We start from the raw sequence: 20,408 nt of genomic DNA on the forward strand, positions 1-20,408 counted from the left end.
CATCAGAAATGTATAGGCTAACAAGCAAAACACATTGAACAAAGTAGGAGGCTAGAAATAGCTGTACTGAAAAATTCAGGAGGGTCAAGTCTGCATTTAATAGGTAGAAAATCATTGGTAGTGTACCTTAGCGTCCAAAAAAGGTGAGTTGGGGTTACTGGGTTAGTGATAGGGTAGAGGCATGGGCTTAAGTAGGGCGCTCTTTCCAAGAGCTGGTGCAGACTCAATGGGCTGAATGGCCTCCTTATCCACTGTAAATTCTATGAATATGTACCCTAAATCACATTTTTGGAAGGCTAGAATTCACCCCATCACCTATAACAGTATAGATAATACAAGGAAACACAAACCTGCATTTCAACAACACTTTTTATTGGAACACATATTTGGTATGGTTAGATAATAAACATCTGCTATCAAAGTAAGTGATATCAAAGTGAGTGAGTGGTTGACTACGTGCACCAAATAAAGTATACGTTTATAGCAAATCAACTTTGAGCTGATGAGCTGAGGATACACATATGGAGGACATCTATTTGAAAACAAAGAGCCCCATTATTTGAAAAGTGCGAATCTATACATAATAGTTAATTTTTATTAAAGTAATGACTACGAGTGTCAGAATACAATTCAATACTATGGGAATCAAGAATACAATGTATAAATAAAAAGCACAGTCCTATCAAACTGCACATTCTATGTTCCATTACTAATTTGAAATTGGTACCAGGAAATGAATACTAAAGATGCTGAACTAAAATGTTGTGCTTGGCCTGCCAGGTCCCTCAACCATTGACCCCCACTATGATTTATAATTGTGGCTGGTGCCCACTGCTGTGAGTATCTTGGAAACCCGAGAGATAGTTCAACTGCAAATGTGACGTCGCTGACCATTCAGGAGAGGCTTCTGGGGCCGCTATTTGAACATGCTATTCAGTTCAGGTGGGGCCTTAAAATTAACCTTAGAAAAAAATTTGAACACGTGCTGACCCAAGTCAGGACCCCAGATAGGCCTCTATTCCACCCTCACAACAGGCAGTTCATCTCCTTTCACTGGGAACACCAGCTGCAGCTGTTCCACCATGTTGTCAAAGAGGGAACTTTAGTCACAGGGTCACCACCACTGACGTGAGCTTGGAAACGACTACAGGGCACTGGTTCTGCAGAATCCAACAGAGAAGTCAGTGATCCATCATATATTGTCCCTGACCTAATTCTCAGCAGATTTACAGAGGATGTGCAGAAGGACTGTGCACAGAAATCTGCTAACACTACTTTCTCTGTATGCTATAGAACATTTTACAAAAAGTGGCCACAAAATAAGAAAGTTCAGAGGTATGTGGATTAAATGATAAAATGATCTTAACGATCATTCCATCATCCGGTGTCGTTTTAGGTCCTGATTCATTTTCAAAAGATTTTTATGAAGCAAATTTATTTTATTGGAGATCTGTTGTTATATATATATATTTTAAAAGGGACCCTTTCAACAAGAACATTGAAATGTCTAGGAAAACTTACTTCATCTATGATTCATCATTTTATTTCATGCAAATTGTCCCTTCCTCCCTGCTTCCTCATTATCAACTTTTAATAGCCAAGTTGGGTATTTTTAGGATTTTAGTTGCACAAAATTCTTCAACTTATCAACAATAGGATGCACAACACAAGTCAAACTTTCAAAAAACAATTTTCTTGCTTTTAAAACAAATCCAACATATTATATTGTTGTAAATTTGCTTTTGGAATGCATTTGTTGACCACGCTGTATATACTTTTATTTACGCACTATATATGGACAACATACATTTGTGTCATTTATCAATGCTCCCATCTGCTTTGTGCAGCTGTAAAATGACATAACGAAATGTCAATTAAAAATCCACCACATTTAAAACTGCACAGACAATTCAAAAAAGACTTAGACTTTGATACCAGGTTAAGGGGTTAATTTCCTTGAAGCTTGTAATACTGTAAACAGAATTTCCATCAAACTTTCACCAAAGTTACTGTGGGAGAGGAGCTGAGGAAATTCTCTGAGTGCTCGGAAATATCCACCTCTGCCATTTACCTCATTACTCATTGTACAATACCTAAATATCTGTATTTCTTGAAAGATAATGTCTAGTAATACTCAATCTTACAATGGGACCGTGAAGATCTTGGTGGCATGTTATATCTCACTTGTTTCCAGAATTTTGAGTTTAACGATGAAGTTTCTTTTCCCCATTCACTGTTTTTCCACTTAATAGTTCCTTTCTTTTGGATAATATGCCTCATTGATTCTGGAAAGTCACTGTAATCATCATGATATTCCAACTCAATCAGAATAACTTCCATTTGATCAAATAACAGTGCATCGTGCAATCCAACTTGCTGTTCAAACATAGTGGACAACTGTTTATCAAAAGATTTTGTCATCAGAATGATCAGTCTTCTGCTGTCTTTGATATTTGTTTTTACCTGTTCAAAGTAATCTGAAAAGGAATGGAGAAAGCACAAGATAAACAGAGCAATGGCCTTCTAGCAAAACTGCTGTGCTTGAAAATCAGCAGCTTGTGATGACACTAATACACCTGGTTTGAGCCCACCAGTGTCCTCCAACACTAACTCTAGTCAGAATGCATAGGCTGGGATTGCACATTACTTACATGTGGGCAAGAGCATCCACACCACTGCAGGCAGTTACCAAGCTACACACAGAAACTCCACTGATATTTCCCTCATACCCCTTAACAATCTGTTCCTGTGCCTCTTTCAATAAATTTGGAACCAAATAAATTTGGGGAAAACAGTTCTCAGATTAGGGGAGGGAGTGATGGGGTGGGCAGTCGTTGAAGGCCCAGACACTTCCTTGCCCACTATCATCCAAATGATTCTCTTCACCCCAATTCTCAGCAGAATGGGACTTCATTACAATGCTCTAACATGATTATTTAATATAATATATCTAGTCTAACCAGATATTCAAGTACCATAGATTGCAGTGCATACATTGACACATCTTTGTAGCACCAGTGTTCAAGGTTTTTCAGATATGAGCTCGAAGCCATTTTCAGCTACACATTTCTATACTTACATTGGTAGTATTAGCTTCAATTTTTCAACCCAGAATTGCAAGTTTTAATGACCATTAAGATGGCACACGGGATTAAGCAAGTGAAATGGGTGGTGTTGCAAGGAAGCTGCACAGGATTTTAAGACACATTCACACAGAGCAGACCGAATATAGCATGGCAAGTGATGAACAGAAATGGGACCTCCAGCAAAATAAATGCAGTATAAAGGTGCTTTCAAACTAAACGTCATAACAGTTGCTAACTAGGGCAGCACGGTGGCCTAGTGGTTAGCACAACCGCCTCACGGCGCTGAGGTCCCAGGTTCGATCCCGGCTCTGGGTCACTGTCCGTGTGGAGTTTGCACGTTCTCCCCGTGTCTGCGTGGATTTCGCCCCCACAACCCAAAAATGTGCAGAGTAGGTGGATTGGCCACGCTAAATTGCCCCTTAATTGGAAAAAATAATTGGGTAATCTAAATTTGAAAAAAAAATAACAGTTGCTAACTTGTTAAATAACAGCTGCAACAAGGTGTCAATGAAAGAATGCTGCGAGAATGAAGGGGGGAGGAATCATTCCTGAGGATGATGCCCCAAAAACAAACTATACCATCAGAGCCAACCACAAGCCTGGCCTCGAGAAGAATCTCTCTGATTATGACCTAAAAAATCATCAAAATAGTTGCATCACCATCAGAAATGCAATGTGCATGCATGCACCCAAGTGGAACAAATCACCGGAACCACCACAAACCCTATCTCAGTGAAGACTGAGGGCAAACAAGCTTGTGTCATTATACCAATTCTCTTCTACATTTTTTCTCGCTGCAATACTGCATCTCATCACCAGAAATCTACACACAAGCACAAAGATAATCTACAGAGCAGGTGGAAAAATGTTCAAGCTATGCTGCTTCCAGTCACTGTCGATTCTTTCTCCAAAACATATGGGAAAATTGTCCTTTCACTAAACCCCCAGTATTTGAGGACCAGGATCTCAAACGCTAGACAAACGTCATGTTTTACTGGGCAGTAGTGATCCCAGTGTTCCTCTATGTCTCAGAAACTTCATAAGCCTATAGAAGACACCTCAAAATACCGGAGTGTTACCATTGAGATGCCTTCAAAAAACCCTCTAAATCCAGTGGCAAGAAAGGTGATCAAATAGCAGTGTCCCCTCCCAGGCCAACTTGCCCAGCACCAATGCATTAATCACTCAAAATCAGTTCCACTGGGTGGAAGGTGTAATTTTTATGCCTTTATGACTCCCAAACCAACTGTGCTACTTGGAGACTCCCAAGGACAGCAGAAAAAACACTTCAGGGATTCTTCAAGAACATTCCTGAAGAGGTCAAACCTGATCCACACATGGGAGACCCGGAAAAAAGATTAATCTGGGAAGGCTCCAAACACATCAAGAGATTTTTTGGGAATGTGCATCGGAAAAGTTAAGACATCAGAGAGAACGCACAAATCGGCAGACAACCCAGCTACCCAATCAATCAATCACCATCTGCGCCTCTTGCGGCAGAGTCTGCAGATCTCACACTGGACCATCGACCATCTCAGAACCTTTTAAACCCGATGGGGCTTTCTGAGAAGGATACTGTCATGCTGGAAAGGTGCTGGGGGTTGTAACATATCTGATTCAGTCTTTGGATGCATGCTTCAACAAGCCATTCAAGGGTCATGCTCGCAGCAAATGGAATAAGGGGATGGTTGATCAAGAAAAAAACCTTCTCAGAGTGGAAATATGCATTCTGCCCAGCTTAATATTGTGTGATTTCATTAACATCTCAGGCTATTAGAGCACCAAGTATCATCAGATTGCTCGTAAAATGCAGACTATCCAATTCAATGGATGGAGATGATGATGATTTGTTGTGCAGGGATCATTTTGAAAGTGAAAGCACCACATCTGATCTAGAGTGGGATTCTATTGATGATGCCATAGCTACTCTGGTTTCAATGAACTATTTGCATTAGATGTTGAAGACGATGTGTGTGACAGTTTTAAAATGCTTAGATTGTGGCTAAAGGTATCTTTGTAGAATTAATTCATGCAATAAACCATGCCACTTTTTTTTTACTATGAACTGCCGATGTTATGTTTGCTTTCATGCTTCAAAATGACGATCATCCACACCAGCTGTTCACATTTTATGCTCGGTGTACAAGGTGACCCCCATTTTTGTAAGGAATTTTTGTGGCTTCAAAGATCAATTTTTATTTCCCATAAATTTAGAATGTATCATTTGTTTCAATGTAACTGTATTTCTTGTACCCTTGATACAGAAGTAAGTTCAATCATACAACTGTCCATAAAAGATACTACCACCCATATCAAATGTCAAAACTTAGACTACTAAAATCTTTCTTCATTTTAATTTCATCAAACGTAAAAAAGACTTTGCATTTACAATAACTTTCAACTGATATTAATTTCAGCATCATGTTCACTTCAACACTCTGTGCGAGTACATTGAATTAATCAATGTCCGCACCAATGGTAATCTGAAATACCCACAGACGTTGCACAGCAGATTCAATGCACAGGATCAACTCTCTTTGGCCAAAAAAAAAGACCACTCGAGTTCTGACGTGCTAATTTCCATGCGAGCATTAAAAAAAATGACAAAATCTCAATTTATACCACAGTTGGACTGAAATTGTTGGGTATGGCATCAAAATGGTTTTACGACGGGATTTGCATTCCAGAGACTTGAATCAATCATTTTGAGATACAAGTTCAAATCCCAACATTATAATTATTGAATCTGATTTGCTAATTAAATAAAAATCAGCAATAAAAAGTTATCAGTAATTAGCTTAGACTCCCAAAACAATTGATGAAATCAGTATATTTATTAGAAAAGTACTTCTTCAAATCCCCATCTCATGCCATCCCTATTCTATTACTTTTATCCCTTTAATATTATCTCCCCAGCAGACCCCATTCATATCAGACCGCTTCTACCTATGTAAAATCTTTATTAGTGTCACAAGTAGGCTTACATTAATACTGCAATGAAAGTATGTCATCCTATCCCTATTGCACACCTCCCAGTATGACCACCTCCCCCTGCCATGCCATAATTCCTGGACCACCCTGTACCCACCCTCTCTCCTTCCCATGCAGCCTCCTATCTCCTCCACTCCCATTCCATCCTCCATGTCATCATCCCCCCCCCAACACATCATTCTGCACCACAATTCCCCCCCTCACTTCTTCTGAGCCGTTCACCTCATCCCGGTCTCACTCACTAGCTGCTGCGGCCCATTTCCCCCCCCCCCCAGATTTTCCACTCCCCTACTCTTAATGACATTCACTAACATATAATAAAAGAATTCCTACAGTACAGGAGGCTATTTGGCCCATTTTGTTGACACCGGCTCTCCAAAGGAGCACCCCACCTAAGCCCATGCCTCCGCCCAATCACCGTAACCTCACCAAACTTTGGACACGAAGGAGGAATTCACCATGGCCAATCCACCTAACCTGCAGATCTTTGGAATGTGGGAGGAAACCGGAGCAGCGAAGGAAACCCTCGTAGAAAGGGAAGAACGTAGAAACTCTACACAGTCATCCAAGGCCAGAATTGAACCCGGGTCTCTGATGCTGAGGTAGCAATGCTAACCACTGTGCCACCCTTGTGGTCATATGTGCAGAAGGACTTATGTCCATCTGTGGATTTATGCCAAAATGGAGTGAGCTGTCCTGCAGACTACTCAAGCAGCACCCTGCCATCCATGTCATGTTTGACAAACCTACTGGAGATTTGTTTGAGGATGTAACGAGCAGAATAGTGGGAGAGCCAGTGGGTGCGATGCATAGATTTTCTGAAAGTTTTTGATAAAAGTCTGACATTACAGCTTAGTGTGCAAAATTAATGTTCATGGGATTGGGGGTAATATATTGACATGGGTTGAGAATTGGTTAGCATACAGGGAACAGAGAGTAGGAATAAATGGGTCTTTTTCAAAGTGGCAGGTTGTAACAATTGGGTGACTTAAACGAGTTGAGTGAGTGGGCAAATACATGGCTGATACAGTTTAATGTGGATAAATGTGATGTTATCACTTTCAGAAGAAAAGATAGAGTGGCATAGTATCAATTAAATGGGGTTAGATTGGGAAATGTTGATGCCCTAAAAGGACCCGAGTGCCAGCGTCAGAGGAAGACCACCCCACCTTACCAAGTCCACCTTCACCCTCCCCACCAAACTAGTAATGTTATACCCAAGGAGCACCCTCCTAATCCCGTGCCACCTGCACCCCCAGATATATAAAGTGAGTCCCCGCCCTACGGAACGGTAGCCCCCCCCACCCCTAGCTATGGCCAAGACACCCCAACATATTCACTTTCATGTAAATTTAGTTTACACAGTAGTCCCCCGTTATACCGCGCTCCGCAATACCGCGGTCCGCGATATATCGCGGGGGGGCTAATGGACCCCAACTGTCAGTTGTGTCAATTTCAGCGGCCGGCTGATTATTTCAGTGAGAGCAGCTTCCCTCTCTGGATCAAAGTGAGCCGGCCGCTGAAATTGACACTGCCCGCTGCTCTCTCCCTCCAATCAGAAACATTAAAACTTAAAAGTTGGATTGGAGGGAGAGAGCAGCCGGCAGTGTCAATTTCAGCGGCCGGCTCACTTTGATCCGGAGAGGGAAGCTGCTCTCACTGAAATAATCAGCCGGCAGCTGAAATTGACACTGCCGAGGGGGGGGGGGGCGGGTGTTTGGTGGGCGGGGAGAAGAGGATCGCAAGATGGCGAGGTTTTTGCACTGAATTGATCCCTTAAGTGATGCTGTTTGGAACTCCTTGGTCCTGATAGGGTCATCCATGACAGCAAGGTTGGTGTTGGGGGGGGGGGAGAAGAGGGGGGCGGGTGTTGGGAGGGGAGAGGAGGGGGGCGGGTGTGGGGGAGACCCCCCTGGGGGTGTGGGGGAGAGAGGGTGGACCTGCGGGTGTTGGAGGAGAGAGAGGAGGGGGGCGGGTGTTGGGGGGGGGGGGAGGAGAGGAGGGGGGCGGGTGTTTGGGGGGGGGGAAGAGGGGGGCGGGTGTTGGGGGGGAGAGGAGGGGGGTGGGTGTTGGGGGGGAGAGGAGGGGGCGGGTGTTGGGGGGGAGAGGAGGGGGGCGGGTGTTGGGGGGGAAGAGGAGGGGGGCGGGTGTGGGGGAGACCCCCCTGGGGGTGTGGGGGAGACCCCCCTGGGGGTGTGGGGGAGAGAGGGGGGCCCTGCGGGTGTTGCGGGAGAGAGGGGGGTCCTGCGGGTGTTGGGGGGGGGGGAAGAGGGGGGGGGGGGGGGGGGAGGAGAGGTGGGGGGGCGGGGGGGGGGGGGGGGGCGGGTGTGGGGGAGACCCCCCTGTGGGTGTGGGGGAGAGAGGGTGGACCTGCGGGTGTTGGGGGAGAGAGGAGGGCCCTGCGGGTGTTGGGGGAGAGAGGGGGGCCCTGCGGGTGTTGGGGGACGGGGGCGAGCCGGAGGGTGTGGGGTGACAGGGGGCAAGCTGGACGCTGTGGGGGAGAGCAGGAGGGTGTGGGGGAGAGGGGGAGAGGGAGCGAGCCGGAAGGTGTGGGGGGAGACGGGTCTAGTTGGAGGATGTGGGGGGAGAGGGGGCAAGCCGGAGGAAAAAAAAAGAAATTGACACTGCCAGCTGCTCTCTCCCTCCAATCAGAAACTTTAAAACTTAAAAGTTGGATTGGAGAGAGAGAGCAGCGGGCAGTGTCAATTTCAGCGGCCGGCTGATTTCAGTGAGAGCAGCTTCCCTCTCCGGTTCAAAGTGAGCCAGCCGCTGAAATTTTAATTGGATCCACGATGGGGGTTTTAAATGTATTTAAAAATCTATGCTAGCGCTTCCCATTGTGAGTCTATGGGGGTCTGACCTCTCCCCCCGCCCCCCGTAGACTCTCAATAGGAAGCGCTAGCATAGATTTTTAAATAAATTTAAAACCCCCATCGTGGATATCCGCGGCTCGGTTGCAACGCGGGTGGCTGTCTTGGACGCCAACACCCGCGTTATAAAGGGGGACTACTGTATCCTGAAAAAGACCCAAACACTTGAAGCAGCTCCGATATGCCCCCATCAACACACTCGGTTCCGATACATTCAACAGCAAGTCGTCTGCATACAGAGGCCCGATGCTCTATCACCCGCCACCCCCCCCCCCCTCCCCATCCCTCTCTAGACCTCCAAACTCCTCAACGCGATAGCTAATGGCACAATCACAAGTGTGAACAACAGGAAGCCACAGAACATCCCTGCTTGGCCCCCCCAATGCAGTGCAAAATACCTTGAGTTAATGTTATTCGTGCGGACATTCACCCTCAGCTTCCTATACAGCAGCCTTACCCAATCTACAAATCGTAGCCCATCCCAAACCGCCATCAAATACCTCCACTCTACTTGGTCAAACGCCTTCTCAGCATCCAATGCCACAACCACCTCACTATTAGAATAAATGTCATATCCAACTAAATAATTTTACTGTTGAGTCGACCGTCGAAGGAGGCACATAAATGACAAGGCTGTCGTATTTGGGAAAACTGTGGACGTACAATTTAGAGTCAGGACACTCCGTTAATGAATTCTAAATTTTCTTGTAAAGCATTTAAGAAAATACTGTTAGCATCAGAGAGCAGGGATCCAGAAGCCAAGAAGTTGATTGTGTTAAGTTGCATTAGCAATTTCCCCCATCCAAGATTCAAAATTGTGGGTATAAGAGATGAGGAGTACACCAAACGTGGAGAACAGATAAGTGACAGATGTGATATATATAAGTATAGAAGAACGCCATCCCGATACATAGCGACTAAACACTTAGTGAGAGATTTTAATTAAGTTGTGGCCAAGGATCTTAAGATGTGGAATAATGAAAAGAACATTTTCATTTTGCACTTTGTAGACTTGGCAGCTAGTTTAATTCGTTGCCGATTATATGCAGTAAAGAAAATAATTGTGGAACAGACAATGGATAAATGGATTGCAAACGATAAATTTCAGGATATGTGTGAGAAATTCAACATTATAGTTATGAATATAGCTGCAGAAAACCTATTTAGTATCTCGGTGTGCGAGAGAAATCATGCTGTGATAGATGAAATGCTTTTTAAAATTTTGGCAGATAGCCAAATTGTAAATTAACTTTGGCTTTAGCGTAGATGGAAGAAAATATGAGGATTCAGGGAGAATTTGGCCGGTTTTCGGGATATGAACTAAATATGGGGAAAAGTGAGAAGTTTGCGGTCCAGGCAAGGGGGCAGGATGGGCGATTGGGGGAAGCTCCCGTTTAGGGTGGCAGGGGGAAGCTTTCAATACCCAAGCATCCAGATGGCACAGGAATGGGAATGGCTACACAAGTTAAATTTGGCCCGATTAGTAGACCAAATGAAGAACGATTTTCAAAGGAGGGACGCGCTTCCTTTGTCACTAGCTGGGAGGATGCAGAGTGAAAATGACGCTCCTCCCGAGATTCCTGTTTGTGTTTCAGTGTCGCCCCATATTTATTCCACGGTCCTTCGTTAAACGGGTCAATAAGGTGATCACTGGCTTTGTATGGGTGGTTAAGACCTCACGAGTAAAAAAGGGGATGCTTGAGCGGAGCCGGGGAAAGGGCGGGCTAGCTCTGATGAACTTTAGTAATTATTATTGGGTGGCGAATATAGCTATGATCAGGAAGTGGGGGAGGGTCGGTTTAGGAATGTGGAGGCGGCATCATGCAAGGTCACCAGTTTGGGGGTGTTGGTAATGGTGCCTCTGCCGTACCCGCCGGCACGGTACTCCATCAGCCCTGTGGTGGTGGCAGCCCTGAAGGTCTGGGGGCAATGGAGGAGGCATGTGGGAGCGGAGGGAGCATCGGTATGGCCTCCAATCTGTAATATCACCGATTTTCCCGAGGAAGGCTGGATGGAGGGTTGCGGAGATGGCAGAGCAGGATCTGTTTATGGAGGGGAGCTTTTCTAGCCTGAGGGAGCTGGAGGAGAAATTTGGATTGGCATGGGGAAATGAGTTTCGGTACCTCCAGGTGCCGGATTTCCTACGCAGGCATGCCTCAACGTTCCCGCTCCGGCCGCCAAGGGGGATTCAGGACAGGGTAGTTTCCAGAATGTGGGTGGGAAAAGAGAGGGTTTCGGACATTTATAAAGAGCTTATGGGGTCAGAGGAGATGTAGACCGAGGAGCTGAAACACAACTGGGAAGAGGAGTTAGGAGGAGAGATGGATAGAGGATGGTCTCTGGGCGGACACGTTGATTAGAGGCAACGGGTCCACAACATGTGCCAGGCTCAACCTGATATAATTTAAGGTCGTTCACCGGGCCCACATAACAGTGGCCCGGATGAGCAGGTTCTCTGGGGTAGAAGATAGGTACGCAAGGTGTGCGGGAGGGTCAGCGAACCATGTCCATATGTTCTGGGCATGCCCGAAGCTTAGGGGATTCTGGCAGGGGTTTGCAGATGTCATGTCCAAGGTGTTAAAAACAAGAGTGACACCGAGTCCAGAGGTGGCGATTTTCGGAGTGTCGGAAGACCCGGGAATCCAGGAGGAGAAAGAGGCAGACATTCTAGCCTTTACTTCCCTGGCATCCCGGAGACGGATACTATTAGCTTGGAGGGACCCAAAGCCCCCGAAGACGGAGACCTGGCTAACTGACATGGCTTTCTCTGGAGAAAATCAAATTCGCCTCGAGAGGGTCATTGTTAGGGTTCGTCCGGAGGTGGCAGCCGCTCGTCGACTTCTTTGGCGAAAATTAACCGTCAGCCCAAGGGGGGGGGGGAAGAGATTGGGGGTTAGCTTAGTTCAGAGTAGGGGGTTACTAAAGGTGGGACCTGTAAGGGAGAAAGACGGCTTTTGCACTATGTTTATATTTTCATGTACATTGTTTATATTGTTGTTGTTATAAAACCTCAATAAAATGTTTATTAAAAAAAGCTTTGGCTTTAGCATAGGCTGTACAAACCATCATTTGCTGCAGATGGTTGGGGGCTACAACCCTTATCAGTTGGTTTTTGGTAGAAATCCCCAAATACCCAAGTCATGAATGATCATCCTCCAGGTTGGGGAGGGGGGTGAGACTACGAATTAGCTATAACTTTTCTGAGCATTTGAATGCACTCCACACTGGTAGAAGAGCATTCCTTAAAGCAGAAATTTCAGAAAGAACTCAGAGAGCTTCGAGGCACAATGTGCGACCGTCAGAAATTATTTTCAGACAGGGAGACGTGGCATACTGTAAGGGAGATGGTGTTAACAAGTGGAAACGTCCAGGAAAGTTATAGCACAGATGGTAAAACAATCATGGCAACACAAGGTTTTGAAAAAAAACGTTGCTGACCAAGATGTAAGGGTAGACTCACCCTGAGCAAGAAAAGTTACTTTGAAGATCATGTTGGGGCTGTTGGCCACAAATGCTTGGGAATACAAGTCAATACCAGAATGTGGCGACTAAGGGCTTTTGACAGTAACTTGATTGCACTGTTAATGTAAGCCCACTTGTGACAATAAAGGTTATTTATTTTTAATAGATAATAAAGCTGCATTCATACAGGGACATCACCTTCAAAGAGAAATTCCGGAGTGCGGAGGGGAACTCTAGAAGTTAATTAAATGTGTGTACAGGTTGAATGACTCCTCCAGTATTGTCTTACTTGAAAATATTAACCTATAGCAATTACTTGTGGTCGGGCCTCACAAAAGGATACGACGGCTTCTAAAATGGAAAAAGAGGAACTCTGAAGGTTAATTTATATCCAACTGAATTGGTTAAATAGACAATCAAGGGGCAGCACGGTGGCGCAGTGGGTTAGCCCTGCAGTCTCACAGTCGAGGTTCCAGGTTCGAATCCCGGCTCAGGGTCAGTGTCCATGTGGTGTTTGCACATTCTCCCGTGTTTGCGTGGGTTTCGCCCCCACAACCCAAAAATGTGCAGGCTAGGTGGATTGGGCACTCTAAATTGCCCCTTAATTGGAAAAAATGAATTGGGTACTCAAATTTAAAAAATAGACAATCAAGACTTGATGACAGTTTTGATATATTACAGCTAAGTACTAAACTAAATGATCCCAAAGTTCAAGAAATTGTTTGAGCAAATAAAAAGGTGGTATCAGTTAGGAAAGAGTTAAGTTCCCCAGCATTTGAGTTAGAATTGGTGTTTTAATTGTTTTTATTGTTTCATAGATTTCACTTAATGTTTAAATAGACTTCACCATATAAATAAAGGGGAGGGACTTCCAGTGGCGGCATGTAGAGGGGAAGTAGCAGGTTGGGCGGCTCCTGCTTGAGGCCTGTTTTTAGGAGTTTTAAAGTCCGGCCCGGGGAGCAATTTGCGAATGATTGAATGAAGGAAGATGCAAGGAAGGCAAAGGATTGAGGAAAACAGCCGACAAGAAGGAGGGAGTGAGTGTTCACCATTGAGTTAGGGAGCTATCAAGATGGCAGAGGCTGGGCTGCCGGGTGGGGCTGCACTGCTCACAGCAGAGAGGATGACTGAGGTGATGTCTTTGGAGCTGAAGAAGCAGTTTGCGAAGCACATGGAGGTGTTTGAGGAAGGAGATGGCAGTGGCTTTGAAGACATTGGTCTAGGAGGCAGTTGCACCGGTGAGAGTAGCTGTGGCAAAGACATCGGGCGAGAAGATGAAGGGAGTGGAGGAGGCCATGTCACAGCACAGCGATCAGTTCACCTTGATGGCGGATGAGCTGCGGAAGGTGGTCGAGGCCAATAAGGGGCTTTGAGCAAAGCTGGAGAATCGCTCGAGGCAGCAACATGTGAGGATTGTGGGCTTGCCGAAGGGGGTGGAGGGCTCGAGACCAAAGGATTACTTCGCTATGATGTTGGCAGAAATGATGGGGGAGGTTGAGGAACCCTCTCGGTATGAACTGGACCAAGCACATTGGTCGCTTGAGGTCAAAGCCAAAGTTAAATGAGCCGCCACCAGCAGTGATCATCTGCTTCCATAAGTAACACATGAAGGAGGGGGTTTTGAACAGAAGCAGGTGATGCAGTGAGCTGGTGCTCGCATATACCAGGACTTGACAGTGGAGCTGGCAAAGAGGCAAGCAGCTTTCGATCAAGTTATGATGGCATTATACAACAGCGGGGTGCGATTTGGTGTGGAGTATCCAGCGAAGCTGAAGGCTCTGGCTAGTGGGGCATGCCAATGGATAGGGTCAGACACATGGGACAGGGCCCGGTGTTATGATGATGGTGGATAAGAAGGGAGGGGGGTGTGAGAAACCCCCGGTTAGGATAGTTATGTGGAACGTGAGGGGGTTGGGAGGCCTAATCAAGAGATCAAAGGTTTGAATGCTGATGTGGTGATGCTGCAGGAGACTCGCTTGAGGGTGAAGGAGAAGGTGAGGCAGAGGAGGTTGTGGCATTGGACGCCAATGTAACCATTATCCACACGGTAACTTCATTCTTTCATTGGTCATAAGGCTGACACTCTTCAAACAACGAGTGGTAGTCATAAGTCGTTACTCTACCCTTAGATTCAGCCATTTGTTTTCCAAGTTAATCCAAACACTCTTCCAGGTTAGAAATCAAAATTGCAGCTGTTCCTCCAAAGAAATCTTAAGAAGTAGCCTCTGCAACCATTGTAAAGCTCCAAAGCTAGCTCTGCCAATAAGACTAGAAAGCAAATCTTGATTTAATCAAATCCAGGTTTATTCTGTGTAGTGATCACTTCTCCATCAACTCACCCAGTGCTACCTGTATCCCCGTTATTTATATGATGCAGTCTATTTAAACATTAAGTGAAATCTATTAAGCAATTTTTAAAAAGTTAAAATGTCAATTCTAACTTAAATGCTGGGTATGCTGGGGAACTTAACTCTTTCCTAACATCTGTTACTTTCCACTTATCAGCCCAAACCTTTATTCTGTTTAGTTTGAGTACCCAACGCGAGTGGGTACTTTTGATGCGGTGGAAAAGATTGACTACAAATTTCTGAAACGAATTACTGCAGCCAACTGATATATTGATACCATATGGAACGATGCTCACATTGAAGGCAAATTCAGGTTCTTTGTGTTATGGCAAAAGTATTGTGTTTAAGTAAGTAATTTCACTTCCGCTTCTCATTTCCACGGAATGCGCCTTTTTAAAAATAAATTTAGAGTACCCAATTCATTTTTTCCGATTGAGGGGCAATTTAACATGGCCAATCCACCTACCCTGCACATCTTTAGGTTGTGGGAGCGAAACCCACGCAAACACGGGGAGAACGTGCAACCTCCACACGGACAGTGACCCAGAGCCAGGATTGAACCTGGAACCTCGGCGCCGTGAGGCAGGAGTGCTAACCACTGTGCCACCGTGCTGCCCTTTATCAGCCCAAACCTGAACATTGCCCAGATAATACTGCGTATGGGCATAGACTGCTTGAGTATCAGAGTCAAACATTCCCACTTCTGATCTTATGATGGAAAGAAAGGTAATTGACAAAAGCAATTGAAAATGATTGGGTCTAGGTCACTACCCTGAGGAACATCTGCTGGGATGATTGACCTTCAACACCACACCTATCTCCCTTCCTATTAGATATGATTCTAACTCGTGGAGATTTGCTATGATTCCTATTGACCTCAGTTTTACTAGGGCTTCTTGATGCCACACTCGATCAAATGCTGTTTGATGTCAAGGACAACCACTCTCACCTCCCCTCTCAAGTTCAGCTCTTTTACCAATGTTTTGACCAAGACTGTAATGAGGTGATGGGTGGCTTTGACAGAACCCAATCTGAGCCTTAGTGAGCAGGTTATTGCTGAGTAAATGCTATTTCATAGTGCTGTTGGTGACATCATACTTTGCTGATATTGATGATCAAGAATAAACCAGTGCAGCAGAAATTATCCAGTCATGGATTTGTCCTGGATTCCGAGGACAGGACATACATGGGCAATTTTCCACATTATGGGGAAGGTATCAAGTGTTTCAGCTGAACTGGAACAGCTTGGCTAGGAGCATGGCAAGTTTTGGAGCGCAGGGTTTTGGTGTTACTGCTGGAATAGTGTCAGGACCTGTAGCCTTTGCAGTATCTAGTGCCTTCAGGGTTTCTTGAAATTATTTGGGAGTAAATCGAACGAGTTGAAGCAATCCCATATATATATATTTACTTACAATGCAAAGCATGAGGACCACTTCCCACTGAGTCCAATGAATCATATGGGCAGCACGGTAGCACAATGGTTAGCACTGCTGCTGCACAGTGCCAGGGACCTTGGTTCGATTCCCAGCTCGGGCCACTATCTGTGCCGAGTTTGTACATTCTCCCCATGTCTGCCTCACCCTGTTTGCGTGGGATTCCTCCGGGCGCTCTGGTTCCCTCCCACGGTTCCAAAAGATATACTTGTTTGGTGAATTCGACATTCTGAATTTGCCTTCAGGTGCCGAACAGGCGCCGGAGTGTGGTGACTGACATGTTATCTGTGTTGGTTTCACATCGACTGCAACTGGGTGCAGTAAAACGAGAAACAGGCTTCCGACACAGGAGATGGTCCAACGCTGTTTATTGAACCTGTTGATTGCTGTACATAATCTGCTGTGGGTTGACACTCTATTAACCTAACGGATAACCTCCTACTGGCTTGACCAGACTAGCTCTCTATCACATGGTGATGATGTTCATTGGCCTGTGCACTGTAACTATCTCCCTGGCCCTGTCCTGTGTGAGAGCGAGAGAGCATTAATGCCCTGTGGGCTTTATAGCAGCGGTGTCCTGTCTGGTGATTGGTTGTTCTGTCGTGTGTGTTCATTGGTTATCCTGTGTGTCAATCACTGCCTGTCTGCATCTCATGATATACGAGTGGATATTATGACAGAGACTAGGGGACTTTCACAGTAACTTCATTGCAGTGTTAATGTAAGCTTACTTATGACACTAATAAAGATTCTTATTATTTTAGTCTCACCTTCTCCAGGTAGATCGTCTCTTCCAGGTATAAACAATTTATATCCACACTGGCATTCCAAAACTTGAGGCAGTGCATCCATAATGAAGGCAAGGATATCAGTGCAGTATGAAGAACAAGAACTTTGAGGATAGATGATATATGCATCGTAGCTCTTGCCATCTGAAAGTGAACAAAGCACTAACATAAGTTACCAGAATGCAGCACTGAAATTCTTTGAATATGTCTCACTTGTTTGCAATTAGGTTAAACTGATTCTGAATTTGCACCTACCATTTTCAGAACATTTCACAGGAAACGTATCACGATACCACAGGACAATATCAATCTTAAAAAACTTGTAAGTGCATATGCAAATGAATAACACGCAGGTAAAAACACCAAATGCAGCTACGATCTCCTTGGTAAAATCTGGAGCAGAACAGAAACAAAACATAATTTTACTAAAAATTCCTGACTGCACAACTCTGGTAGAGGAGGCAACAATAGTCAGAGTTTATTGAGATAGACAAATTAGGTAGCAATCGCACACCATCATGAAACATGCAGATAAAAAGAACTTTGGCCAATTTCATAGGCCAGTGTCTTTTCTGTGATAACGTTTGATTTATTCAATACATTTTAATCTTGGCCTGGATTCTCGGTCTCGCGACGCCAAAGCAAGGTTCACGATGCAGTGTACAATCGGGCACCAACAGGAAAGCAGGATGGGGCTTCGCTAGCGGAAGAATGTAAATAGACCTTAATGACCCATTTGCATCCACTTAGCAGGCTGGGCACCAGAGTCTCCGGGCCTGTGAGATTCCCTGGACTGGTGGACCAGGAATCACGTGGGCGAGAATCACGACAAGTATTTACTGATGTGTTGGGTAAGCTGGGTCTGTGAGGACTGCGTTTACTGCAGTGGTGAGAGAGACAGGCTTCCAACACTTGAAGAAATGCAACTCAATTTTATTGAACATTTAACTATTATACATGCTTTAACTGTGGGTCGACACTATGCTGACTTGACTGGAGACCTGAGGCTAACCTGACCAGACTATCTTACTACCATATGGTGTTTGTTCTACTTGCTGCTCACGAGCTCTGACTGTCTCAGAGGCTGGATCCCGAGAGAGCGGGAAAACTAGTGCCCTCTGCCTTTATAGTGGTCGTGTCCTGTCTGGTGATTGGCTGCTGTGTTCTGTGTTCACTGATCATCCTGTGTGTCAATCACTGCCTGTCTGTGCACCATCATATACCAGGATGTATATTATGACATTTGCCAGCTTGGCCTTGACGGGATGGACCTCTCAGTGGGCCAAGGGGGCAACACCTTAAGGGAGTTTCCCCCAAATTCATCCGACTGCCACCCGCCCTGCCCCCACAATGCATGGCCGTCGACCCCTCTGCCAGCCCGCCCCCCCCTCCCCCAGAGACCCTCTAAAATGCCCCCCCCCCCTCCGATAGAGACATTCCCCACAGAGACTCCTTGAAAATGGAGCCCCTACCCCCCAAAGACACCCCCTAACTAGAGGGAGCTCCGTCTCCCCCCAGAGACTCCCCAACTAGTCTCCCAACGGAGAATCACGTAACTTGTCTCTCAAAAGTGGATAATCTGTTTTAGTTGCTACTGGAAATATAATGTGTACAGGGCTTGCCCTTCAACTTGAAAGTAATCCATTCCCTATTTCTCTAGCCTAATTCATTAAAATGGCAAAGTACTTTGTTTGAAAAGGAAACAACAAAGTGGATTCCAGGGTGGTTCCAATCATAATGGGCTTAATTGCATATGGGCCAAAGCTGCCTCGAAACGGCAATCAGTGTAAGATTGCCACTCCACATCCCTTTCCTCGCTCAGGCCGAGCAGGATTCAGTTAGTGCAGTGGGTCCCTAATTCCAGCGTTCAGTGCAAAAGAATCTCGGCAAATCATAGCATCACAGAATTTACAGTGCAGAAGGAGGCCATTCGGCCCATCGAGTCTGCACCAGACTTTGGAAAGAGCACCCTACTTAAGCCCACACCTTCATTCTATCCCCATAACCCAGTAGCCCCGCCTAACCTTTTTGGACACTAAGGGCAATTTATCATGGCCAATCCACCTAACCTGCACATCTTTGGACTGTGGGAGGAAACCAGAGCACCCGGAGGAAACCCATGCAGACATAGGGAGAACGTACAGACTCTGCACAGACAGTGATCCAAGCCGGGAATCCACCAAACCCGCACATCTTTGGACTGTGGGAGGAAACCAGAGCAACCGGAGGAATCCCATGCAGACACATGGAGAACCTACAGACTCCACACAGACAGTGATCCAAACCGGGAATCGAACCTGGAACCCTGAAGCTGTGAAGCAACTGTGCTAACCACTGTGCTACCATGCTGCTACTTAAGGGACTAACTGCTGTAAACCAGATGAGTTTAAAGGTCCCATTGAAAATAACAGGCCAGGGAGAAGATAAGCATCTATATTAAGTGGATTGGGATTAGCACAGAGTGGTGGTGTGTGTGTGTGGCCGGGGGGGGGGGGGGGGGGGGGGGGGGGGGGGGGGGGGGGGGGGGGGGGGGGGGGGGGGGGGAGAACCACTGGTAGAACCATCCAAAGTTAGTGATTTAAGTAGCTTTGTCAGATGGTTCTCAGCACAGTGCAATTGACCAAGGAAAGTTACCCCACCTGGACAATTGCTCCCTTACCTGGAAATTTCTTGGACCCCTTACCTGGGAATTTCTAAGAGGGATTCCTCAGAGCGTCCCCAAATCTGACACTGGGAAGCCAGAAGGTTATGGGCCAGCATTAGTTACTCTTCAATGCAATATCACTTTGCAAATAAAAGATCGATCATGGTACATAGAAAATGTTAGCAAAAATTTGCAAGTACTTTGACTTGAATAAAAACTTTCATTTTATAGGAAACAAAATGTTTACTTAAAAGGCATATTTAAAGAAATGGCATGACATGGTGTAAAGCTTGTTTAAGAGGATGGGCTTAAAGGCAATCAAATAAAGATTGATATGGAAGTGGTTTTGCTGTCATCTGGTTCACTCTGAGTAACCAAAGGAAAATGTTGTCAGTGATAAAGGATGGCTGAAGCCAAATTCTTCCTGCATTCAGTTGAAGAAAATATTGACCTATCTACCATTTGTTCTCCCACATCCTAATTGCCCAGATATAGCTATAGTCAAGAGAAGAGGGAGAGGGGTAGCATTGATAGCCTTAATGTGGAAGTTGAGTTATGCTTGCAGATAATGTCACCGGGGTGACTAAACAGAGATGACTGTGAAGTAGGAATGGAAGCTGCAACTGGAGGAGTGCTGGCTGCATTTTGGCAAGCAGGAGTGGAATTGCACAATGCAACCTGGCATTCTATGCCATCTTGAGATTTGAAATCATAAACTCTGCTCTGCCAAGTCCAGTAGCAGGACCAATGTCACACCCGACAGACATCTGATTTGAGGGGTGATCA

The 20,408-nt window shown here is 45.5% G+C and overlaps 1 protein-coding gene across 6 annotated transcripts in view; it reads right to left on the reverse strand.

Annotated features, from left to right (window-relative positions):
• Positions 1–351: 351 nt before the first annotated feature.
• LOC119977556 (interleukin-1 receptor type 1-like) overlaps positions 352–20,408 on the reverse strand; it is an 83,290-nt gene continuing 63,233 nt past the window's right edge. For all 6 annotated transcript variants that reach the window (XM_038818632.1, XM_038818633.1, XM_038818628.1 and 3 more), the window contains 3 exons: positions 17,234–17,371; positions 16,961–17,122; positions 352–2,477 (listed from right to left, as the gene is read on the reverse strand). In XM_038818632.1, coding sequence (XP_038674560.1) covers positions 2,125–2,477; positions 16,961–17,122; positions 17,234–17,371 — 653 coding nt within the window. In that variant the 3' untranslated portion in view covers positions 352–2,124. The remainder of the gene's footprint in view (positions 2,478–16,960; positions 17,123–17,233; positions 17,372–20,408) is intronic.

This window comes from Scyliorhinus canicula, chromosome 14 (genome assembly GCF_902713615.1).
Source record: "Scyliorhinus canicula chromosome 14, sScyCan1.1, whole genome shotgun sequence".
Lineage (NCBI taxonomy): Eukaryota > Metazoa > Chordata > Chondrichthyes > Carcharhiniformes > Scyliorhinidae > Scyliorhinus > Scyliorhinus canicula.